This window comes from Cebus imitator, unplaced genomic scaffold (assembly GCF_001604975.1).
Source record: "Cebus imitator isolate Cc_AM_T3 unplaced genomic scaffold, Cebus_imitator-1.0 Scaffold694, whole genome shotgun sequence".
NCBI lineage: Eukaryota > Metazoa > Chordata > Mammalia > Primates > Cebidae > Cebus > Cebus imitator.
Window position 1 is genome coordinate 188,902 of NW_016108009.1, and position 27,794 is coordinate 216,695.

General features: G+C 35.2%; 1 protein-coding gene across 8 annotated transcripts in view; it reads right to left on the reverse strand.

Annotated features, from left to right (window-relative positions):
- Positions 1-27,794, reverse strand: part of KCNT2 (potassium sodium-activated channel subfamily T member 2) — a 408,182-nt gene that overhangs the window by 19,188 nt on the left and 361,200 nt on the right. For 3 of the 8 annotated variants that reach the window (XM_017518646.2, XM_017518648.2, XM_037734960.1), the window contains 2 exons: positions 25,697-25,717; positions 12,415-12,715 (listed from right to left, as the gene is read on the reverse strand). In XM_017518646.2, the coding sequence (XP_017374135.1) occupies positions 12,415-12,715; positions 25,697-25,717 (322 nt within the window). Of the gene's footprint in view, positions 1-12,414; positions 12,716-24,939; positions 25,116-25,696; positions 25,718-27,794 lie in introns of those variants that run through there. The other 5 variants (XM_037734957.1, XM_017518649.2, XM_017518647.2 and 2 more) reach the window with 3 other exon arrangements.

Below are 27,794 nucleotides of genomic sequence, written 5' to 3' on the forward strand. Positions count from 1 at the left end.
GTAAAGAGGACGTTGTCTTGCAGCCCCAGGTACCAGCTTGGCCACAGTGGGAGAGAGCCCCAAGTGGGCTCTTAGGTCCCCAGTTCTAGGTCTTGGATCTTGGTCAGCATTTCTGGACCTTCCATGGGCCAAAGGGGTGCCTACTGTCCTGAGGAGAGAGTTTCATGCCTGGCAGCATTCACCAAAATCTGACTGAAGAGGATGTGGGCCTTGAGTGAATGTGTGCAGTAACCAGGTGGTACTCAACATTGGCCTGGAGTGCTGGTGGCCACAGGGAGAGACTTCTTTGCTATGGGAAGGGGAGGGAAAAGAGGGATAGTCTTTGTCTGTGGTTGCGGTGCCAGGTCAGCTGCAGTGGCATAGGGAAACAGGTAGAGTCCTGAAGTTTTGGACTCTAGACCCTGGCTCCTGAACAGCATCTGTGGACTTGCCCAAAGTAAGTGGGGAAATAACCACCCTGAAGGGAGGACAAAAGAAAGGCAAGCTTTGCCACCTTCTGATTATAGGGCTACAGGGCTTCCAGCTAGCATAGGTGGTAGCCAGGCAGTGATTACCACAAGCCACAAGCCTTGGGCAAGACCCCATATTGTGTTGGCTTCAGGTCTGACCCATTGCAGTCTCGGTTGTGGTGGCCAGAGGGATGCTTGTGTTATTCCTCCCCCAGCTTCAGGCAGCTCAGCAGAGAGAGAGAGAGACTCAGTTTGGGAGAAAGTGAAGGAAGAGAACAAGAGTCTCTGCCTGGTAATCCAGAGAGTTCTTCAAAATCTCAAGCAGTACCAACAACGCAACACCTTTACAAGCCTACAGGAGCACAGCATTACTGGTCTTGGGGTGCCCCCTGAGTAGATATGACTGCAGTGACCAAAAACTTTGATCACAAAATCCAAGTCTCAGGAAAACGTGGTGGCTCATGCCTATAATCCCAGCACTTTGGGAATCCAAAGTGGGACGACTGCTTGAGACCAGCCTGGGCAACATAACGAGACCCTGTCTCTAAAAAAGCAAAAACGAAAACAAAAAATAACAAAGTCCAAGTCTGAATACCTGGAAAGCCTTCTAAGAAAGATGGGTACACACAAGACCAGATTGCAAAGAATACAATAAATACCAAACTCTTCAATGCCCAGACACTGACGAACATCGCATCAAGACCATCTTGGAAAACATGTCCTCACTAAACAAAATAAGGAATCAAACACCAATTATGGACAGCCAGAGATATAGGATTGTTCAGATGGATAATTCAATATAGCTGTTTTAAAGAAACTCAACAAAATTCAAGATAACACAAAGAAGAAATTCATAATCCTAACAAGAATTTAACAAACAGGTTGAACTAATTAAAAAGAAGCAAGCAAAAATTCTAGAGTTGAAAAATGCAACTGACATAATGAAGGACGTATCAGTATCTTAACAGAGTAAATAATCCAGCAGAAGAATTAGCGAGCTTGAAAACTGGCTATTTGAAAGTATGCAGTCAGAGAAGACCAAAGAAAACACAGTTTTAAAAAATGAAGCATACCTGCAAAATATAGAAAATAGCACCAAAAGGGCAAATCTAGGAGTTACTGGACTTAAAGAGGAGGTTGAATGACAGGGGTAGAAAGTTTATTCAACAGGATAGTAACAGAGAACTTCTCAATACTAGAGAAAGATATCAATATTTGAATACAAGATGGTAATAGAACACTAAGCAGATTAATCAAAATAAGGCTCCTTTAAGACATTTAATAATAAGACTCCCAAAAATCAAGAATATAAAAAGGATCTGAAAAGCAGTAAGGGAAAAGAAACAACATACAAGGGAGCGCTAATACATCTGGCAGCAGACTTCTCAGTGGAAGCCTTAAGGGCGAGGAGAGAGTGTCATGATATCAAAGTGCTGAAGGAAAAATACTTGTGTCACAGAATAGGAATAATACTTGTATCCTTATATTTTTGTATTTTCAACCCATTGAAAATATTCTTTAAACACAAAGGAGACATAAAGTCTTTCCCAGAAAGACAAGTCTGAAGGATTTCATCAATACCAGATCTGCCTATAAGAAATGCTGAAGAAAGTTCTTCAATCTGAAAGAAAAGGATGTTAAAGCAATAAGAAATCATCTGAAGGTACAAAACTCATTGATAACAGTAAATACACAGAAAAACACAATATATTATAACACTGTAATAGTGGTGTGTAAATTACTTGTATTTTCAGCAGAAAGACTGAAAGATAAACTGATCAAAAATAATAACTACAACTTTTCAAGTTTCCAGAACATGGACAGTACAATAAGATATAAATACAAACAACAAAAAGTTAAAAAGTGGAGGATAAAGTGTAGAGTTTTTGTTAGTTTCTCTTTACTTGCTTGTTTATGCAATCCATGTTATGTTGTCATCATTTAATAAAATGAGTTATAAGATATTTTGCAAGCCTTATGTTAATCTCAAATCAAAAAACATACAACAGACACACAAGAAATAAAAAGGAAGATATTAAATTATATCACCAAAGAAAATCACCTTAACTAAAAGGAATATGCCAAGGAAGTAAAGAAGGAAGGAAGGAAGAGAAGACCATGAAAGAACCAGCAAACAAACAACAAAATGTCAGGAGTAAGTCCTTACTTATGAATAACATTGAATGTAAATGGATTAAACCCTCCAATCAAAATACACAGAATACCAAATGGATTAGAAACATGACTTTTTTTTTTTTTTTTTTTTTTTTTGAGACAGAGTTTCACTCATGTTACCCAGGCTGGAGTGCAATGGCGCGATCTCGGCTCACCGCAACCTCCGCCTCCTGGGTTCAGGCAATTCTCCTGCCTCAGCCTCCTGAGTAGCTGGGATTACAGGCACGCACCACCATGCCCAGCTAATTTTTTGTAGTTTTAGTAGAGACGGGGTTTCACCATATTGACCAGGATGGTCTCGATCTCTTGACCTCGTGATCCACCCCCCTCGGCCTCCCAAAGTGCTGGGATTACAGGCTTGAGCCACCGCGCCCGGCCTGAAACATAAGACTTAATGATCTCTTGCCTACAAGAAAAACACTTCCCCTATAAAGACATACATAGACTGAAAAAAAGGTATGTAAAAAGATATTTCATGTCAGTGTAAACAAAAAAAGACCAGGAGTAGCTGTATTTACATCAGATAAAATGTATTTCAAGGCAAAAACTATAAAAAGAGACAAAGAAGGTCATTATATAAGGCAAAAGGTATCAATTTAGAAAGAGAATATAACAATTGTAAATATACATGCAATCAACACTGGATCACCCAGATACACAAAGCAAATACTGTAAGAACTAAAGAGATAGACTCCAACACAATAATAACTGGAGACATCAACATCCTTCTTTCAATGCAGAACAGATCCTTCATACAGAAAATCAACAACGAAATGTCAGACTTAATCTCAGCTATAGACCAAATATCTATTAAGATATTGGCAAAACATTTTGATTAGTTGGTTCTCACACAGCTATAAAAAACTGCCTGAGACTGGGTAATTTATAAAGGAAAATTGACTCACAGGTATGCATGGCTGGAGAAGCCTCAGGAAACTTACAATCATGGTGGAAGGGGAAGTAAACACATCCTTCTTCACATGATGACATGAAGGAGAAGTGCTGAGCAAAAGGTGGAAAAGCACCTTATAAATCCATCAGCTCTTGTGAGAACTCACTATCATGAGAACAACAGAGAAGTAACCACCCCCATGACTCAATTACCTCCCACCAGATTCCTCCACAACAGGTGGGGATTATGGGAACTACAATTCAAGATGAGATATTGGTTGGGGCACAGCCAGACTATGTAACATATCATGCAATGGTTGCACGATACACATTCTTCTCATTAGAACATGGATCATTCTCAAGGACAGGCCATATGTTAGGCAACAAAACAAGACTTAACAATTTGTGTTAAAATAGAAATTATAGCAAGTATCTCCTCTTGCCACAATGGAATAAAACCAGAAATCAACAACTAGAGAACTATGAAAACTATACAAACACATGGAAATTAAACAATATGATCTTGAATGACTGGTGGGTCAATGAAGATGTTAGGAAGGAAATTGAAAAATTTCTCAAAACAAAACAAAAAAAATGGAAACAGTATATCTATATCTATGGGTACAGTGAAAGCAGTACTTAGAGGGAAATTTATATGTATTAGTGCCTACATCCAAAAAGCAGAAAGACTTCAAATAAACAATCTAATGATGCATCTCAAAGAACTAGAAAGGCAAGGGCAAGCTAAACCAAAAATAGTAGAAAAAGAAATAATGAAGATATGAGCAGAAATAAATGACATTGAAATGAATAAAACAACACAAAAGATCAACAAAAGAAAAAGTTGTGTTTTGATAAGATAAAGCGAATTGACAAATCTTTAGCCAGACTAACTAAGAAAAAAAAGGAAAGGTCCAAATAAATAAAATCAGAGATGAAAATGAGACATTACAACTGATACTGCAGAAATTCAAAGAATCATTTAGAGGATACTCTACTATGAACAGCTATATGACAATGAATTGGAACCTGGAAGAAACTGATAAATTCCTAGACACACAAAACCTACCAAGATTGAACCATGAAGAAATCCAAAACCTAAACAGATCGATAACAAATAATAATATGAAAGTCATAATAAAAAGTGTCCCAGCAAAGAAAGGCTTCAGACTCTACAGCTACACTCCTGATTTTTGCCAAACATTTAAAGTGGGACTAATAATCCTACTCAACCAATTCCAAAAAATAGAAAGGAGGGAATACTTCCACAGTCTTTCTATGAAGCCATTATTACCCTGATACAAAAAACAAATAAAGACTCATCAACAAAGAAACAAACAAAAAAACTTCAGGCCAATGTATCTGATGAACATTGAGCAAAACTCCTCAATACATTAGCAGATGAATTCAACAGCACATTGAAAAGATCATTCATCAAGACCAAGTGTGATTTATACCAGGGATGCAGGGATGGTTCAACATGTGCAAATCAATCAATTGTATCAACATAATGAAGGACAAATATGGAATGATCATTTCAATTGGTGCTAAAAAAGGATATGGAAAAATTCTAAATCCTTTCATGATAAAAAAAAAACAAAAACCTTAAAAATTGGGTATGAGGGAACAAACCTCAATGCAATAAAACCATATATAACAGATGCACAGTTTGTATCATACTGAGTGGGGAAAAAACTAAATGCCTTTTCTTTAAGATCTGGAACATGTCAAGGATGCTCACTTTCAATAGCATCATTCAACATAATACTGGAAGTCCTAGCTAGAATATACAAGCAAGAGAAAGAAAGAAAGGGCATTCAAATTGGAAAAGAAGAAATCAAATTATCTTTGTTTGCAGATGATATACTCTTCTATTTGGAAAAAACTGACTATTCCACCAAAAGACTATTAGAACTGATAAACAAATGCAGTAAAGTTGCAGGGTACAAAATCATCATACAAAAATCAGTGGCCGGACATGGTGGCTCACACCTGTAATTCCAGCACTGTGGGAGGCCGAGACCCAAGGATCACCTGAGTTCAAGAGCAGCCTAGCCAACATAGTGAAACTCCACCTCTGCTAAAAATACAAAAATTAGCCGGGCCTGGTGGCCCAGCTAGTAGGGAGGCTGAGGCAGGAGAATCACTTGAACCTACGAGGTGGAGGTTGTAGTAAGCTGACATCACGCACTGAACTGAAGCTGGGATGACGAGTTAGACTCTGTCTCAGAAAAAAAAATAGTAGTATTTTTATATGCCAACAGTGAACAATCTGAAAAATTCAAGAAAATAATCTCATTTACGATAGCCACATATAAAATTAAATACCTAGGAACTAACTTAAAGAAGTGAAAAAGCTCTACAATGTAAACTACAAAACGTTGATGAAAGAAATTGAAGAGGACACAAAAAATTAAAACGATATTTCATGTTTATGGATTGGAAGAATCAATATTGTTAAAATGTCCATACTACCCAAAGCAATCTACAGATTCAATATAATCCTTATCAAAATACCAATGATATTCTTTACACAAATAAAAAAAGCTATCCTAAAATTTATATGGACCACAAAAGACCCCATATAGCTATCCTGAGCAAATATGAGATCCAACAACCCTCTCTTTGGGTTTGGATGGGGATCCTTTCTGGTAATATTAATATACCTAACATATAAGCAATTTCTCAGAATATTACAGAACCTCTATAAAGTTGGCTAGAGAAATAAGTTGTTCACTGAAAAAGGCTCATACCATATGAAAAGATGCTTAACATAATCAGAATAAGAAGGTACACTGAGATATAATTGTTTTTACCTATTATGTTGGTAAAAATATTTAAATAATATTTAAGAATATTTGAAACATCCAAAAGTCTGATTCCATATTCTATTGACAAGATTTTGGAAAAACAGACTCTCTCATACTTTGCTAATAGAAATATAAAGCAGTACACACCTAAGTCAGGAAATCTGGCCAACAGCAAAATTATATATACACTTAATTTTAATCTAATAATCTCACTTTCAGAAATTCATCCCAAGCATACATTGGGAAAAAATGTGAAAAAAAAATGTATAGATAAGCCTATTCATTGCAAGCCTATTTGTAATCACAAAAGACTTCAGAGACTAAATAGGCAAGTATATCTCCACAATGGGGTGTAGGCAGCTATTAAGAAAAACAAGGACTATTCTGTATTCTAATAAGCTAGTGAACTCCAGGATGTACTATTAAGAGAAAGAAGCAACAGGGGGAAAATATGAACATATGCCACCATATATGTTTTAAAATTTGTATTTAAAAATAAAGTAACTACACACACACACACACACACACACACACACACACACACACACACACACAACTTCTCTCAGTTTGAGAGAAAAGAAATATATAGACAGAAAAATCAAATAAAAATTCTGCAGCCCTGGATTTCAATTGTAAGTATTTATGTAAACTCCTGAGATATTCTCTCTCTGTCTATCTATCTAGAAACAAAGACAAACCTGTAAAAATGAGCATCTCTAAATCTTGATTATGTTTTGAAATGTTATTTTCCACTACAAGAAAATGGGGATTCTTAAAGAGATGACATATTCTAAGGTAGAAGGATATAGTCCTACAGAGAGCAAGAAGTCTATCAAGGATGATTGATGTCATGAGACAAGAACTCCAGAGACATTTCAATGATAGATCTTAATTAATTCTAACTTAAAGAAATGAAACATTATAACATTTGCTGAGATAATTGAATTTTGAACACCAAGTGAATATTTGATGACATTACATAATTATTTTTAATTGTGAAAATGGCCAGTGGTTATGTTCTTAAAACTAGTTCTTGTGGGTGCGGTGGTTCATGTCAGCGCTTGTGAGGCCAAAGCGGGTGGATCACCTGAGGTCAGGAGTTCAAAACTAGCCTGACCAACATGGCAAAACCTTGTCTCTACTGAAGTACGAAAATTATCTGGGCATGGTGGCACATGCCTGTAATCCCAGCTATTTAGGAACCTGAGGCAGGAGAATCGCTTGATCCTAGGAGGCAGAGGTTGCAGTGAGCTGAGATTGTGCCATCGCATTCCAGCCTGCATGACAGAGGGAGACTCTGTCTCAAAAAAACCCAAAAAATCCCCAAAAAGCTGGTTCTTAAATTATAGAGGTGAAAACTAAACTATACAATGTCTAAAATTCACCTAAAAATAATGTAAGAGGTGAGAGAAACGGGTGTGAGTACACATGAAGCAAGGCTGGTCATGAGTTTTTTGTTTTGTTTTGTTTTAAGACAGGGTCTCTGCCCCCCATGCTGGAGAGCAATGGCATAATCATGGCTCACTGCAGCTTCGAACTCCAGGGTTCATGCAATCCTCCCACTCAGCCTCCTGAGTAGCTGGGACTACAGGCGTGTGCTACCACACCTGGCTAATTTTTTGTATGCTTGTTTTGATAGAGACAGGATCTCATAATGTTTGTTTCCCATCCTAGGCCATGAGCTGATAATTGTTGAAGCAAAAAATTGGGTAAATATCGTTTCATTATACTACTCTTTCTACATTTATTCATGTTTAAAATTTTCTGTATCACCTAAATCAAAAGATTTAGGTAGATGTGCACAAAAAAGACACCTTTTTCTCGGAGAATGTAGACGTTCTTGACGCTGCCATTCTTGCAATTAATCTCAGCACATGATTTTAACACCTGCTATCATATGAATGACTCAACTACTTGTCAAAGTAACTATAAGTGTACCACATTTAATAGCATGTATTTTTTCATTATTTACAAATATCTAAGCAAAGAGTTCCAAATGTGTTCCCTTTCTGTATTTTTAACTTTTCCACTAATGGACCAGTCTTTATATTTAAGCATGCTCATCTCTCTTTGATCTTCAAAACCAGTTTTTCTTCTTTCTCCATTTTCATGCAGCTGTTTGCATATTTTTCATTTCTTTTTCACAATAAAACTTCTTGGAAAAAAAAACCTGTCGTGACAGAGTTGTCACCGGGTATCCATTATTTTCTTCTTTAATAGAGATCTGAGCCACCAAAAATAAAACATACATTCTTGCCAATGGGGCATAGTGGAAATGGTGTGTGCACCCCTTGGTAATATCTTTCCATTGAGATAGTTCTTTCTTTGCTGGCCCCTCCTTCCTTCCTTCTGGGTGGAATGTGGAAAAAAATGATTGGAATTCCAGTAGCTGTCGTGTACAACGATATGACTTTGGCAACAGAAATAACAGATGGTGGAACAACTAGATGGAAGATTGAGTTTCCAATAACCTGGCATCCAACCATCTTGGAATATCTCCAATACTGTAATCTGGGAGATAAATAAATCCTTCAATTTTGTTTAAACTATGCCTTGTTTTTTTGTTTTTTATTTTTTAAATTATACTTACCTATAGTCAGTCTGCCTAATCTACACTTACTTACAGTCAGGTCCTCTTAATCCTAATTAATATATGTTAAATCCACTGTATCCAAATTCTTACCTCAAGCTATTTGATATGTAGCTTTCATTGATATGTAACTTTCACACATACCATTCCACTGATACTGTCCTCTACAAGGTCACAAATGACATATCACCACACCTTCAATACAATTTGGCATTACTAATCGTTCTCTATTTTCCTAGTTTTTCTGTTTCTCTAGTTCAAACTTTTAATATTTTTTTCACCACACAGAAAATGACTTTTGTTCAGCATACTGGGGTAATAGGCAAAACTGCTTGAGGCTGGAGAAAACCAGCTTGAAGTGCCTAGGATCATCCCAGGCCCCACAACTTACAAAGGCAGAAGGAGTCAATGCTATGGTAAAAAATATAACCAATTGATAACATGTTATTGTGTTCAGTTCTGGACACTTCAGCCTCTTGTTTCTTATTTTTTTGTTTTTAATGCTTTTCCCTAAACATTCCAGAAAAGTGTGATTTTTTTTTTTTTTTTTTTGAGACGTAGTCTCACTCTGTCTCCCTGGCTGGAGTGCAGTGGTGAAATCTCAGCTCACTGCCAACTTCTGCCTCTGGGTTCAAGCGATTCTCATGCCTCAGCCTCCTGAGTAGCTGGGATTACAGGCACCCGCCACTATGCCCAGCTAATTTCTGTGTTTTTAGTAGACACCGAAATGGCCAGGCTGGTCTTGAACTGCTGACCTCCTGATTCACCCTCTAATCCTTTACCTGGGAGTTATTTCATCTATTCCTATGGCTTTAATTAAAATGTATATATGCTGATGACTCTCAAGTCTGGGTACACATCTCATTTCCTTTTGTGTGTGAGCATTACACAATCGAAATTCAGCTTCATATAGAGCATCACCCATCAGAAGTCTTCCGGGCACTCAAGAGAAATAAATTATCTTCACCCATATGTGTTCTTCTAAGGTCGTGAATGCCACCATCGCACATTCAGCTGCTCATACCAGAGCCCTCAAGAGTCATCTTTTGACTCTTCTTTTCCCCTTTCCTTTACATCGTCTATCCAGTAAGTAAATATTGTACTCTGTTTAATTATTTCAGAGCAGACAAATCTGAGAAAAAAAAAAATCAGAGTATGATTTGTCATTAAATCAATCAACATGCAAAACAATAATTGCTTTAAATAATTCATCCTTAATGGAGAAAATATCCATTATTTATTCCCAAGGATGTAAAATTTGCCATGGGTTTTTTTTTTTTTTTTTTTGGGAATGTGCAAAAAAAATCTTACTTTCTTATGTATCAAGTACAGACACAGGTACAATACTCAAACAGACACACAGTATAAGTATGGTACTAATCAAAGGGTAGTTCTGGGCTCAGCACTTTCTTATTCATTGTCTCTCCTAACAAATCTGTGACACAGGTATTATTATTTTCATTTCACAGATAAGAAAGTAAACTGAGAGGTTAAATAATTTAACAAATCTATTGGCTGACACTGGAATATAAGTTCTATAAATACAAAGGTCTTGTCTGAGGAGGTCATTTTTCTATTCCCAGTACCCTGGCACTGAGAGGGCAGTCCAATAGTAAGGGCTGAGTGGATGAATTATTGTGAGTTACAAATAAATGGAAAATACTAGAAGCCTATGATGTATTAGGTTTCAAATCCTGTTTTCATAATTAGTATGCTATTAGAGATATCCAGTACATGGTTTTAGACTGGAATGATGGATCTATGGGCAGAAAGATGGATAGAATGAAGAGAGAGAGGCAGAAAGAAATGAGAATAGATAAAAACGAGGTGCACAGAATCTGTTATTTTCTGCAAGTGTGCAAATTAAATTTAAAAATTATGATAAAAATAAACCAGAGAGAATAACTAAATGCAAGATACCTGATAGACATTTCATTAGCAAAAACAACGCATTTTCTGATGTTTCTCACATGCAGTCAGCTTATGCACCTTTGAGTTTCTGAGAGTCAAACTTACCTGCCATGATGATTCCAGGACCAGCCTGGCATTATAATGTTCAGGAAAAACAGCTGGAACTTGGATAAGCAACTATTCACTAGGACTTTTTATTAAAAGCAATAGTAGCGGAACAATAACTAACAAAAGTCCACATACAAGGGATTATCATCCTTTAAGAATATAATCACATTCAATGCCAATTAACTGGCAGATAGCTATTAGGTGAATTTCTAAAATGACAATCCTTTTTTTCTTTTAATTTGCTTCTTAAGATATTAAATGCAGTTATATTAAAATTACTTGTCACAGATGAATCTGGACTACACCTAAGTGTCATATAATTATGACCTTCAACTATATATGGAATCCTGCCTGCAACACATTTTAACTGTACTTCTTTGAGCAAAGTCTTTAACCTCTGAGAGTCAAAATTCTCAAGAGTAAAACGAGATACCTTTCAAATCAAGGTTATAAAGAGTAATGAGAAAATACACATAAAGCACCTAGCACAGTTCCTGGAGTGCACACAGCATGGAGCTGTTCCTGCAGAGTAACGCTAAGTTAATATGTGGATTTTTTTCCTTACTCAAGAAAGAAACAGAGGCAACTTCTCTTAAACTCTAATTCAATGATTAAAATTTCTTCCTATGAACAGTGCCTCATGTTGAGATTTCAATAATAAATGTGAGAAAAGAGTAAATATGGAATGCCTTCTATTTGATTCTTAACTTGCATGATACTAGCACTATCTGAGGTCCTGGTTTATCCAGGTTACATATTTCTATATATAAAACAAAACACCTTGTCTATCACTTGGTTTTCCTTTGATAACCAAATGATAAACAAGATATGGACTCAATATCTTTTTAAAGTAAAATTCAGCATGATAAATAATACATATTGAATGTGTCTTTGCATTATTTATTTAAGCTGTGTCTATATTGCCTATATGGCAATTATGGATCAATATAGGAACTGAACAATTATTAAGACAGATCTGGACTATATGAGATAAAGCACTACTTGAGCTTCAAATTGAAGCTTTTGAAGACTTCATTTCTGAACCATGTAAACTAAACAAGTATTATAGGAACATATTGGTTCATCTATGGCCAGTATAATCAGTTACTTGTCAATGCCTCAAATTCATTTTTATCTCAGGCACTAGAATAAGATGATAATTAGAAGGCTACCTGACTTAAGTTCTTCACTTCTAACATGAAAACAGAGGGTCCGGCTCAGAGTTTTTGCGAAAATTGAAATTAAGATAATTCATGTAATAGGTTTAGCACAGTACCTAGCAGGCTAAGCAAAGGCTGAAAACTTTTAGCATTTTATCTTATCATCATCACTTCTGTAGGAGATTAGATATATCACTAGTTTCTACTAACTGAACTCTGAAGCAAAAAATGCAATTCTTTACTAAATTAGAACCAATTCTATTACTACTAATGGCAAGAAATCACAAGTCCATATATACAGTAGTTTTTAAAGAGCATACCATATCCCACTGTAGAAAGACCCAAGTGTTTCATTCTATTTTTCACAAGTTCAGCAAGCTCTTGTCTTTCTGACCTCCTGTAGAGGTTCAGTCGCTGCTGGGTTATTTTTTCAGCTGTTTTACCAGAGTGTTTTGGGCCTTTCCTGCTCAGTCTTCGGGCCCACTGCATGCTTTTTCTCCGCAGCAAGGGATGGTCCGACTGGTCGCTGGATGTTGAGTTGCGGTGGTTGCCGCGGTGGTGCCCTTGATCTTTGGAGTCTTTGGTGTCTTCCCACTCTTCTACACTGATAGATATTTGAGACTTTAAAGGAAACAGATATTGATAATTAGATACTTCAGAAATAAACATGGCCTGAAGTTGAAATAGTATTTATTTGCTAATATGTTGGCATAGTTATATTTCTACTCATGAGAGTTTTTACAGAAAGAGCAAAATCAGTCTTTGATTCTAATTTTCCATTACTAAAAATATTAAAATGTTTTGTTGAACTTACATATGAATCAGATAAAATAAATATCTGTATCCTCTAGTATAATTTTTTGTGAAAATATTTAATTTTTATGCATAACCATTTACTTATCACAGTTATTTATGGTATAACCAGCATATAGTTGTTTGAAACATATAAAAGCAAACATTTTATAACTTTATTCAAATAAAATCCATGTAATGGACTTTTCTAAATCTATCACAAGTATTTTACACTCAATTTAAATAATTATAATTATTTTAGCTTTAGAGTTAATAATGTTTTTAAAGTTTTTTAAATTATTGCTCTTTCTAAAGGTAGCACTGGTATGAATTTTATAATGTGTGAATTTCTAAAATTCTTTCATATGCCCCAGAAGAAAACAAAAAAATCATTTTTTAATTCATGCATTCATTATTCACCACATAAAATGCTTTTCTAAAATATTAAAACATATTTCAAAAAGTGTTCTAAGTATTCTGAGTGAAAATATGTTGTAAATATTAATGTTTCACAAATATACTCTAGAATTACAACTCAAACTTAAATCAAGTTGTTCTCCATAGGAGGGAAAAACAATGAATAAATTCACAAAGTCTATTATGACTTACTCTTTTATGACTAAATCTGATTTTTAAAGTAAGATGCTCTCCTTTGATTTTAAGCCTTTAATAAGCAAATGCTTACTGTTTGAAAATTGTTGCTTTTCATACTAGGAAGTCATATGAAATGCAACACTAATCAAAGCAGAAAGTCTTACTTTCTAAAAACATGCACATGCAAATGAACAATTTCCTGAATACTACTGTACTTAAGAGCAGCATTCATGAATCTGTTAACTGCATTTCCCTGCTAGGGATGGAAGCTTGAACTTCAGTTATAACATGCATGTGTTGTTGGCTTTTAAAGTAATAGAATTTAAATTACCAATTTAAGTAACGTCAGGAAGTAGATCCAATAAAATCCTTTAAAAGTGAATATAAATTGTAAAGGCTCAGTCAATGCTTTACATAGAATTCCCAGTGGCAAGCTATGAAATTCTCTCACACTTAATTTCAACCAAATATTCAAATACTAATCCACATCTGTTTCAAAACAGCGCTATATCAGAAGGAAATCTAAAAAAATCTTCATCTCTTCATTATAAAAGAATTGAGATCAAACAGTTTTAGAAACCATATATTATCTATCAGAACTTAACTTGTAAGCATTAAAAGTTTTTAATACCATGATTTAACAATAATGGACATTTTCATAAAAGTTTTAACTCTATTCTCACCTACCTGATAATATACTGAAAATTCACTTCTGTGGAAGTAAAACACATAAACTCTTAAGTAGTATCTACTACCAACAAGAATATAAATATGCATTTAGTAGTATATATGTACTCTGTAGCAACAATGAAAATATGCTAGTTCAGTTGTATTTAGGCAGTTGTTTGCAGAGTTTAATCATAATCTTAAATGTATTTAATCATAATCTTAAATGTATTTAATCATAATCTTAAATGTATCTCTCAGTTCCTCTTTCTAGTCATAAATCCCTGAGTGATAAGTTTGATTTCCTACAAATATGTGGAAGTAATAATCTTGCCAAACCAAACACTAAAAATATGTTTATCTAATATCACTTATAACTCAAGTCACAAAACCATATTATTATTTTGTAATATAAATATAAATATTTATATTCATATTATCTAATATAAATAAAGCATAGAGATTCACTTATTTCCAAGTAGGAGATGAAACACTAATTTTGTGAAAACTTTTCCTTAGCCATGGGTATAAGGCATCATGTAAAGTATACATCTACAAGACAAACTGAAATCTATGTATACATTAGTTAAGCAATATTTAATATCCTGTTCAGTATAATTTTGAATTTCCCCAAAAGAAACTATTATAGTTTATAGATAAAAATCCATAAGAATCTCAAGTTTTTTAAAAAATAATTTCATAAAATAAGTAATATTTCTTTGCTAACTTGACTTTACAAAAAAAAGAAATTAGAAGAATGTGAGGATTAATTTTAGGAAATCCAAACCCAAAACACATAAATTGCTCTTTACATGTTTGGAATTTGCATTCCCTTCTCTCATTCTTCCAACAGGACCTAATAAAAAGTACATTAAGTTTATGTGTATGATATATACACACTTCAGTTCTATTTTGAATGTTTCCTAGCTCTGTCCCTACAATAAAACTGCACAGCCCTATAAAAAAGTGAGGATAATAATGGCCACCTTTTATTCGACAGAAAAGTGAAAATTCATATGACATTACTATATGAAGAAAACATCTGTTAACTGTAAACTTTCACATAACAATACCATTAATATATCCTAGTAAAAATTATCCACAATATCAATAACATTAGTAATAAACATTTATTACTCTAGTCCTTAGATACTGAAGATGTGTCTGTGTGTGTGTTTTAATAGGAGGTCCATTTATAAATATACTTTCCTGATGTCATTTCTTCTAGTTGTAACTGTCTTGTGTTTTGAACATGGCATCATAATCTAGTGGAAATAGTATACAGTGCCGGATACACAACAGTGCCTTTATAGTGGGACCTTCTCCTGAACTCAGTGTCACAGTGATAGAGTGGTTAAAAGCAAGGTTTTAGCATTAGAGACATGAGTTTAAATAACAGTTCTACCACTTACCAGTTTGCCTTCTTGGTTATGTAATCTAAGCTCTCTGATTATTTCCATTTCCTTCTCTGAAAATTTGTCATTCTATTATTATATTATTACTTTGCCTACCAAGTTTTTCTGAAGACAGAAAAGAGACCATGCATGAAAAGGCATAGTAAGATGTCTGTCTTAGCAAACACCCAATAAATATTAATATTTTATGGCTTATGATCTTGTGTAAAAGGACAGTAAAAAGAAGAAAATAAGGAATAATCATGATGTGTATGTAAAAAGGGAAGAATGAGTATGAAAAAGAGGGGGAATGATTCATTTCTCTATCATTAGACTTCTAAATAAATGAAGGTGCTATAAATGTGTACTTGGGGGTAAAAATATCTTGGTTAAGTTTAGTAAATTTAAACAAGAGAAAAAGTTTCAAAGTGAAAGTGAATATTTTTCATTCTGCACTGTTTCTATGAATTATTTTGTACTTTTCCATGGACTAACTAGAGGACTCTGATTTTTTTGCATTTTTATTGTCAGACACATAATATAATTGTTAACTTGAAAAATCAAAATTTAATACTAATGTTTATAAGAATGATAAAAACATATTTGCAGATGTAAATGAAATGCTTCTGGTAATATATGCAGAACAATAAAGAAGTGAAAAATTCATGACTATTCCAATAATTTTCAAACAAATTTAAAATATTATCATTTTCTAAAAGTTCTATCACTTCCTAAACATTTATCATACTTAATATGATTTTTTAAAGGCTAACAGTATTTCCTCACGTGAATAATAATTAAAAGTGTAATAAATAAGAAAATGTTTCTTATGCCTAAAATAGCAGATTATGTTATTGTTTTCAGGAAAGTAGAAAGTGTCAGATACACTAAAAACATCACTCTTTTCCACACCCTTCACACACACACATCAAAATGACTCGATTCAACTTTTTCCTGATTTTTTATTGAACAGTTATCCATCTCATAGCCTACTGAGCAATCTACAAAACAATGTAGTATTTTAAAATAAATCAATTCACTCAGTAGTTTGAAAGTGAGTGTTTATAATCTGGACTTATGACTTTCTAAAGGATAGTTTTACTGAATTCATAATACTCTAAACTGTGCTATTTGATTTAGGATTGAAGTCAGAATTGTTGCAAAAGAAGAAAACAAAAGAAAATGAAATCACTAAAATGTGCTAGTTTAACATTTTATCAATGAACCTTTAATGTTTTCCATTAAATAAAGGTTAAATTATAAGAATACTTGAGAGATCACCTAAATTTAAATATATGAGTACCAAGGGTAGTGACTGAGCCCACTGAAAGCTTATTTTTATTTAAAAAAATAATCTAAAGAAAGATGTTTCACCATTTTCCAAAGCTCAATTTAATATGCAAATGTGGTCGGTGATCTAAATGCAGAGTGAGAAAATAGTTAGTTACCTGTATATTGATGTATTTTCAAATTAATTTCGGAATTACAAAGACAATTAGAGAATAAACAATCTTACAGTCTATAAAATGCTGAATTTGGAATCAAATACATTACTTACTGATTTTTCATTACTTATTTAGAAATTTAAGTATTCTCATCAGCTCAACATATGGAGACATTCATTTACCATATTCTTCCTGTCATAAATAGTTTGCCTCCATTTTTGATGGCAGACTGCTGATAGCTTTCAAGTGCCAACACCCTTCCTTTTCCTTCTGCCCCATAAGTGGGGAAGCTGGTAAATCCCAGTCTATGTGTAGGCCATCGTCCAGCCCTCATCTATTTTTTTAATTTTAAAAAATATTTATTTATTTACTTATTTATTTTAAGACAGGGTCTTGCTCTGTTGCCTAGGCTGGAGGGCAGTGGCGGGATCTCTGCTCACTGCAACCTCTACCTCCCAGCTCAAGCAATCCTCCTGCCTCTCCTGAGTAGCTGAGACCACAGGCATGAAGTACCATGTCTGGCTGATTTTTGCATTTTTGTAGAGATGAGGTTTCGCCATGTTGCCCTGGCTGGTCTAGAAATCCTGAACTCAAGCAATCCTCCATGGGGACCTCTCAAAGTGGTGGGATTACAGGCGTGAGCTGCCCTGTCCAGCCCAGCCCCAATCCCTAATTGTGATAAAAGCCAAGCCAGTTTCTTTTCCCGGTTCCTTCAAGCCCAAGCCATTCTTCTGACCCCGCTGGACTGTCTGGAGACAATTATGCTGCTTGAGTTTTTTCTGCCCCCTGACAAGCTTATGCTTTAACCTGTGCAACTTCACCCTGCATTTGCTGAGTCTTTCCAGGTTTCTGTTAAGAATTGAATGATCTAAATGCCTGGAAGCACCAGTAATTTTTATGGAGGAATGGGAATTTGGCCATAGTGTGGTCAGGATTCAGTAGGAAATGTGACTAACACTAGGCACAGGGGAATAATTCCTACTGTGTGACCACTGGTTGTATGTCTCAACCAGGCATCAGCCCCATTCAACACTGTGTCCTAGGAAAAATACCTGTTACTTTGTGCATTACAAAGGTCCATTGGGTGGTGGCTTATACGGAAGAAGAGCAGTTACCTCATGTGGAATGCTGAGGTTCACACTCCTAAAAGGATATCGCTCATGTAGCCACCCCAAAAATGTTTCTTCTGCTGTTGCTGCCTATGCCTCCATAACAACACAGATCCTGATCCCCGAAGTTATAGAGAAACCAAACATGGGCCTCTGTGGCATACCCAAGATGTTAATTCAAACCCAACTTCAACCTATGGAACTTAAAATCTGACGAAGGAAACACTGCCATCAGGGAGACCCATAACCCAAGCAATACTTACTTGAGACTCTCTGAAAGAGAAGCCTTGTAAATATGAGCAGGATAGAAAAAAGCAGCACCAGCCCCAACAACAAAAACAAAACTGGATATAGGGGGAAGAAACAGAAAACTGGATACACAGGAGAAAACAAAAAATGTAAACTGAAGTCTGTAATTTGTCCCTCTTGGAAATTCTCAATTTACTTGAAGAATATATAAAGACAGGTAAAAGGCTGGTGAATGGTCTTGTGCCTCTATAACATAAGTTCCAAATTAACTTTAACGTTTCCTGAGCTGCACCCATTGGCAAAACTTCAGAACCTTAATCAAAGTTGAGGATCAAATTATACTTATCATTGGAAATGCCACTAAATGTAAACAAAGTACCCTAAATATGGGGATTGCACTAAAATAAAGGTACCTCCTCTTCTGGAGGTGATTATCACACATAAAATACAGCGCAGGATTGCACTAAAATAAAGGTACCTCCTCTTCTGGAGGTGATTATCACACACAAAATACAGCGCAAATAGATATACCTTATCTTAACCATCAGAATTATTTTCTGGCCTAAATTTTCCATAGTCTTAACAGCCGTTGTCCAAAATATCCCACAGTGGACATGGATGCTCTGATCCAATTAATAATAAATTAAAGTAAATCAAGTCAAATCTTTGACATGTCCAAGGAGTCTGACAATATAGAACCACAAGCACTTCTGTCTCCTCAATATAAATAATTAATAAGGACTACAAGAATTGGAACAATCCTTCAAGGATTGAAAACTCTCATCTAAGAACTATTTATAGTAAGGGTAATAGTCACCACTGCTTCTCCATTTAATAGTCAAACTTGGCTTGTTCTTAAACCTGGAAAAAAGAATGGAGCCTGGTAGCAGATCATCCCAAAGTTAATGCTGTGGTCCCACATATTAAGGCCACCATTACTCGGTGACATTACTGACTCCATTCAATCAGCAATTTGTAAATACTTTGCAGTCACAAAGTCATAAGGCTTTGATTACTGTGTTCTCTTAAGTGCCTCTTTTGATAGGCTCTTACACTCCTAAAAGGAGGTAGCCCATTTGGCCCCACAGAAATGCTTCCGCTGCTGTTGCTGCCTATGCCTCCATAACGACACAGTTCCCGATCCCCACAGTGACAGAGAAAGGCTTATAGTTTTCCTTTACCTTCAAATGAAATCAAACTTCTTGACCTGACCACACATAGGATACTAAAACAGTCCTGCTGTCACAAACAATCCCTCTGCAGGCAGATCTTTACTGCATCAAAGTTACTGTGGGAAAAGAGGGATGACATTACATTGATACCATCCTCTTCCCAGGAGATTCCTTTGACACTCATTCAGGATGAATGCACATTCGAAAGGAGCTCACAAGGAAGAATAGACAATGCCTTATACAAAGTGCATGGTTCCCCAGTGTAGTCAAATTTCTGAGCATTATTTGATCAAAGGCTACTTCATCACTGACAGTCTCAAGGAACAATGGCCTGTCAGTATCCACAACTTTAAGACAAAACTAACATTTTTTAGGCCTTCTGGGGTTCTGGATGCAAGATATTCCTCATTGATGAGTATCACATTTTACTTAAGCCCATTGATGCTCCTACTTGCAAATTGCCCCACACTGAATGAGACCCCTTAAAACAAACGGCTCTAGAATCTCTCCATATTGCAATACAACAGGCAATCACATTGTTCCCCTCTTCTGCAAGAGAGGTCTCCTCCAATGACTCCTGCATCAACCATAATAGTGCTCATGGGTTTCTGGCAGCAAAACTATCCTCCTTGGTCACACGCTATATACCATTAGAATGGCAATTGCTGGTTGCATACTGAGCTCTACTGAAATCAGAAGCCCTGTGCCCAGGACTCTGCCCTCAGTGGCCCACTGTGCCTTTGGTCATGGAAGCATCATCCTGCAAGTCTGACACAGCCACTAAAGAGTCTGTAGGAAAGGGGCAAACTTGGGCCTTCTGGCATATTTCACCTGCAGGACAAGAAAGTTTCCCCTGTGCCATGGTACTGAGCATGTCACGCCTATCCCAAATCCCTTGAGTACCTAGGGAGCTTCTTGGGATTAATTACGTGAACAGGGCATGGATGGAGGTATTGTGTTAAATGTGGTGAAGCTCACTGGAGAGCTGCTGCTTTTGATCCCTTAAAGTGGCAAACCTAACCAAGGACAGGACCCAAAGGTTGGCAGGGAACATTTCAGCACTAGACACCCTGGATAACAACTGGTCTGACTTGCACATTTCTACACACTCGTGGGTCACTGCCTGTGGTTTGGTCATCTGATGCAGGCAATGGCAGAAACAATTTCTTATCCACAGTTGCCTTCTGTAAGGAAAGACCTCTGGGAATCTCTTCCTCCTACATACACAAAATAATAATCAAGGTCACAAGTATCTTTACACATATTAAGACCATAGTACAAGGCTCATCAAAACATTTATCACCGTCAATATTCCAGACATCACTGAAAGTAACCAAAACATGCATTTTACTTTTCCAAAATACACAACACGGTCCTTTTGCACAAGGCATTAAAGGTAACTTTCAACTCCCTATTAACCACAGGCTACAAGCTTTGTAGAGCATTCTGTTAAACAAAAGAAGGCACATTTAAGTCACCCATCCAACATCAGGGGTAAACTGTAACAGTGTCTGGCTCCATTTTTGATGTTTGACTGCTGACAGCTTTCAAGCTCCAACACAACCTTCTGCCCCATATTTGGGCAAGTTGATAAGAAAGTCTGGCACTCCTTCCTTTTTCCCTAGCAGGAAGTTTACACTCCTTATGCATGAGAAATCTCACCCAAAACCCAGCTCCTAACCATGATAAAGGCCAAAAGAAAAATGGTCTGCTCCCTCAGACCTACTTGGGAGCCCATCCTGTTCTCCTCACAGAAAACAAAACAAAACAAAACTCATCAAACACTCTTGGGGCATGTGTGGCATCATCAATTTTAACATCCAAACCAAATTTTGGGTGAAGTCTCCACACTGCCTCTGTGGAGTAGTAAAAATTCTCCTCAGAACGATAACCAGTTCACATATACAATCATTAGTTCTAGGCTAAAAAATAATAATAAAGAAATAATGCTATACATGTCTCATCCACTGAGCAGCTTATTATAATCTATGAAGAACTCCAACGCATACAACCATAAGCACTTATGTAAAAATTAATGGTAAAATAATAGGTACCAGAATTAATGACAGAGGTGGTACAAATAAAATTGTGTGAAGATAGAATTAATGTTAAGTTTGAGATTTGGAAGGATCACTCTATGTTAAGAAAGATATCTGTGACTGAGTTTAGTAAATATATGTTGAGTACATGTGCAAGGCACACTGGATACAATAATAAAAACATAGGCATAGTTTAGAGGTAAGCCCCCAATTTCAAGTTTTATTTCTCAATATTCTCAGTTGTGGATTAGTAAGCAGAAGAAAAATAAGAAATTAAGAATATGAGAATATGTACAAAAATTAATTATCATGGAGGCCAAGGAAGAAGTATTTTTCTTGGAATGAAATGGGGTGATGGGTATTATCAACTAGCTCTTACTATAGCGTTTTCCCTTCTAATCTACATCCCATAAAAAAATCTGTTGTTATAAATACACTGAAGAAGAGGAGAACTGAGAAAATATTATTAGTTTATTTAGCAATGCATGCGGTGGGAGTTTCAAATTCAGGTCATACATCTTCCATTCATACAAGTATGCTATAGTGCTTACTAGTGACCCTGAGAAGTAAATTTTCCAAATAACAAGTTTTCAGTATTTAAGGTTTAAGATCCTTCTCTAAAGTACTCATAACTTTTGAGTTGTGATGTTCAGAAATTGATTTTAAATATTTATTAAAATTGCATTAATTTTCTCATGTTTCTTATCATATGGCTCCAACTATGTAACTATTTCTTAGTTGTTTTTCTTATTAAATCAGACTATTTCTGTTTTCTTTCACTGTACAATACTGTAGTGGAATGCTTTTATCTTTTCTGAAGGTATAGCATTGCTTTTCTCTTAAAAGTTAGTGGAAACTTTAAAAATAATATGATTAGCAACAAAATTATTTTGCTGTACATTTTGTAACTATTTTTTTGGGTCTCAAGACACGTCTTTGTCCATCTATTATTTATTTGATATTGACTATAGTGGCCCAAGGTCTGAATCAGCCTGGCCCAAGACTGATTTCATTATAATTAACTTCTCATTTATTAAAAAACAAAGAAAATGGTTTCCCTAACCAAAGTGTTCATTTTATGTCTAGAAATCACCAAATATAAGAACATATTTGCTTTTTACACAAAAACGTTTAAGTATGTACGCTTAGGTTTGTAGATATTATACATATTTATAAACATTTGTAATGAATATTGATAGACAGCTGAATCACTTTAGACTCTAAAATTGACTTACAAACAAAACCAACAAAGACAAAAGCATTGTAGAAATACACAAATTCAACCTACACACACAGTCAGTTAAATGGTTCGCATCATTAGAATCACGGTTTCGTCTCACACTCTGTTAACAGTGAATTTTCATTTATAATTTTCCAGAATTACCAAAAATATAGTCTAAAGCAATGGTTTCAACAGGCATGTGTGTATATGACTGTGTGTGTGTTTGTGTGTGTGTGTGTGTGTGTGTGTGTGCACATGTAAGTGTAGAGCCTACGCACTATAAGGTAGGCTGGTTACCAAAATATATAGACTAAAGCAATGGTTTCAACACGCAGGTGTGTATATTTGTGTGTGGGTAGGTGTGCATGTATGTGTATAGGGTAGGCCAGAGGGGCTATCGCTCTATCACCTTCAGCATATTATAGTTCAGAAGAAAGGACCCAACTATGAAGTTTTCAAAAGCCAGTACAGCAATTCTAATGTGAGTTCAGCACCTCCCCTACCAGGCACAAAACATTTTAAACACACACACACACACACACACACACACACACACACACACACTTCCCTTATCCTTTACAACATCTGAGAACCAATGGATAAATAAGCCTGTAGGAAGAAAATTTCTATGTTACACACAATGCTTTAATGAAAGAACCGAATAATATATGACCTGGTAAATGCAAATATTTGTATTCTTATGTAAATAATCCATCTAAAATAGTACTATGGATCTAAATATACCTTTGTGTACATTTCATGATTCCCTTTTGTAGACCTAGGGCACTTAAATCAACTTTATAATTTTGTATTCAGTTTTCATTTTGTAGACTAGCAGCCGTTTGACAGGGAGCTGTGATAAAAGCTTAATTTACTTTCTGTGGCAGTGTTAAGTAGAGGAATAATCTTTAGACAGTTTAAGACATTACGTGGACAGAAAGCCATGACTATGTAGTTGAATTAAGTCAAACAAATTAGTAAGTGTGCCAGTGAAGCTCTTACTAAGTTAACATAAGTAAATAATGCAGGTAAGAAATGCTTTACTGGGTTTGAGAATGAATGAGATTAATAGGTAGAACTAGAAAATAACAGAAAAAAAATCATAAAATGAGGTAAGAAAAATATTTAAGAGTAAAGTTTTTGTTAGAAAGTGAAACAAAATTACAGATGAGCTCAGACTCAAGTATATGTGCCTGTGAGTGTGTCTGTGTGTGCACATGTGTGAATTAGGGTGCACTGAAGGTTAGTGAACATACCTATGCTTAATATTAAAGTACTTAATCATAGGAGTACTTACTTTAAATATGTTATTTATAACTTTAAGTGAATTGACATGAACATTTTCTGAGGTGGTATCATCCACCCAAAAACAATGCACCAGTGAAGAATGATGAAGTAAGATCTATGTTACTCTATGTGCTTTGCCACAGAATCACTTGCCTTTAACGCTGAACAATTCACTCCACACATTTCTGCCTTTTTTCTACTTTGTGAAATGTTAAGAATATGTTTTTTCCTCAATCTGCTACATATAGCCAAAGTTATGGCACAGCTAGTAAAAGGAGAGGGCAGGATTTAAACTCAGGTCTTTGCTCATCGTGTTCCACGCCCAGTGTCAACTGGTCAGGCAAAATAATTGGCAAGTGACTTGTCCAGGAATGCGACAGGAGGTTCGAGTAGCTTAAAATCCAGCAATAAATGTTTTTACTCGAAATACTAGGCATCAGACATACACTAAAGATCCTTCTTCATTTGAGTAAAGAAAAATTACCCTTCATCTGGCTGCACTATGCAAGATAGTGAAGGGGAGAAAGTTTTGATATATTAAATCCACCAAAAGTTAATTACATCTAAGAACAGGAATGACATTTTCATGTCAACCCTCTGAAAACTACATTGTTTACTGATGCATTTTAAGTACTTTCCTGGGTACATCTGAGGCCTACAAATAAATATTTGTAATTCTGGTAGGTAACAAGATGGAGAGGATCTTACAGATAAAGATTATGTATTTGCGTTTCAAGTTAGGGAATTAGAACAGCTAGGGCTACAAACACAAGTTTGCCGTCTATCAATACAGAGATAATTGTTGAAACCACAGGAAGCGGTTAAAGCCCCAAAGTGATAAGTGGAAAAGAGCAAAACAACTACAAACAGCTTTTGTAAATATGTAGTTTATTTCACTTAGCACAATCTTGTCCAGTTTCATCCATGTTGTTTTCCTTCCCTCAAAAAGTCAAATTCATGGAAAAAGGGTAGGAAGTGGTTACCATCGGTCGGAGGATGGGGGAAAGATGAATGTCAAAGATAACTTTCTAAGATGAGTAAGTTCTGGAAACCTAAAGTACAGCATGGTAACTACAGTTAATAATAATTTACTACATGCTTGAAATTTGCCAAGAGAGATCTTAAGTGTCTTACTACAACATTCTTAAGAATATTTACATACATCTTTGTTAAGTAAAACAGCTTCTGAAATAAATTAGTCTGGAATCTATAACCTTTTATTTCCAATCAGGGCATGTGCTAAGAATAACATAAGGGTTCTCCTGCATAGTAGGTAAAGGAGGTTTACTCTAAAAAGTTGAATAGAAAAAGAAAACTGCTTTTCTAATCACTTTAAAAACCATGATAATATCTTAAAATATCTTTCATTATTAACTTTAATTAGCACAAAAATATTGAAACATAAACACTTCTTAGACTTTAATCTTTACAATGGTACATTTAGGCAACTTATTGGGGAAATATAAGTTCATTAATTTGAAGAGAAAGCATTTATATGCATTTAAGTTTAATTGATTTATTTCATTTTAAAATCTGAATATTGAATTTGATATTTAATATTATTTTTCTTTAATAGCTCTGAATTAATATATTATACCATTTGAGGAAAGGGAAACAAACAGAAAATACTTACTTGTGATGCAATTTTTTGAGACTGACACAAGGGAAGGAAAAAGAAACACACAAAGCACAGTTTAAATAATGACTAAACAATACATACATGGAACAATCAGTAACATGGACAAAATGTGACATATACCCACATAACAAAATCCAATCTCGTGTATTTCTCATAGGGCTTTTGAGCAAAATTAGGTAAAGAATACGCTATTATTTTTAAAGATTCGCTCTTGTACACTGTTTTTGTTTCCTGAAAATTGTCATCCTAAGTTTGATAGAAAAAGTGGTGCTTGGGGCTGGGCGTGGTGGCTCACGCCTGTAATCCTAGTACTTTGAAAGGCCAAGGTGGGCAGATAACCTGAGGTTGGGAGTTCGAGATCAGCCTGACCAACATTGTGAAACCCGTCTCTACTAAAATTACAAAATAGCTGGGCATGGTGGCACATGCCTGTAATCCCAGCTACTTGGGAAGCTGAGGCAGGAGAATCGCTTGAACCTGGGAGACGGAGGTTGTGGTGAACCAAGAGCACACCTTTGCACACTAGCGTGGGCAACAAGAGCAAAACTCCATCTCAAAAAAAAAAAAAAGAAAAAGAAAAAAAGTGGTGCTTGTAGAAGAAAATAAAATAATTAACAGTAGCTTATAAAGCTACTATACTCATAACAGAATACTTGACATAATTGTTGAGACACTCAACAATCATTATTGGTGTTAATATTTGTACTATTTTTTAATTTCAGATCTTACAGTAAGATTGATTTTTTTTCTACTACATATACAGGTAATTAAGTTAGTTGACAGAAATATTCTAAGCTCTCCAGTTGGCTATGGAATCTAAAATAATTCATTTGCCTAATCAATGTATAATAGCTAAGTAGGTGATATAAATAAAAATCATGTTGCCTTGTTCTTCAAGTATAAAGAACAATAGTCTATTCATTTTTGAATATGTGGAAGTAACATTTTCAAGTATATTCTTTGATATACTTGAAATACAACTTATATATATATATACTTGTATGTATATAAATTGTAATAACTCATTATCTCATATTAGAATTATAACAGTATTATCTATTATTGTAAATATAAGAAATGTACAATAAACATTTGATTGTGGGTTTCCTGAAACTATTACAGGATTCCTTACACATGGCACAATGGAATAAATGTTGTTTGAGAGAATAATAGCAAAGAATAGACAGGTAGAATTTAAAAATCATTCACTCCTAATGCTTATTAAAATAATCCTAATGAGATTTCATAATAGGTAAATTTGTACCTTAATAATATATTTTAAATGCTATTTCCCATTTCGATAGTAAAGTGTTAATGATTGGCAGATGGGACAATGATTATTCTATTATACATGTTTTTGGAAGCTACAAGATTTATTCACTATAAAGTGGCCAAAATTCAGGGTAGTATATTCCACAAATTTACTGCAAACACTAGAAAAGATTGTACATTAATATGCTTTAAAAGATATGTTTCTAGTTTCTAGTAAAGTTTTCACTGGTTATAGTATACTTCAAACAAATGAAATTGTCAGCACACTGGAAAACTGAGGCAAACATAGGTCCACCTCTTCTTAACCAAAGGACAAATATGCTTATTAATTCAGAATTGTTCAGATGTTAGAAAGTTAGTACTACGTTATATACTATACAGTAGATAATACCACCAGTGGGACCTGGGTAGCCTTTTATTTTCAAAAATTACTGTTTCTGCAATGAAAAGTATAAATATTCACTCTAAGTGGAATAAGTAAACAGTATAAATAATCTTAAGAAAACTAAGTTTTGCCACTAAGTGATTTCAGTGAGGCCTTTTGCATTCCATGATTTTGTATTATGGATTGAGAAGGAAAATACTGATTCCTTTTGTCCACTAAGAGTACTATATGTCCCTGTCCTTCCTGTATATGTTTTTTGAACCAGGAGTATATGATGTCTGTCAAAATTCCCTGAAATAGAAACATATAGAGAGTGGTAGAAGTTCTCCTGGCATGGATGGCACATGACTAGTTATGAATGGGCAGTTCCATCCCTACTCTGCTTTCCATAGCCTGGTTTCCACACAGCCATTGTGTGTACCCTCACTTTACTCT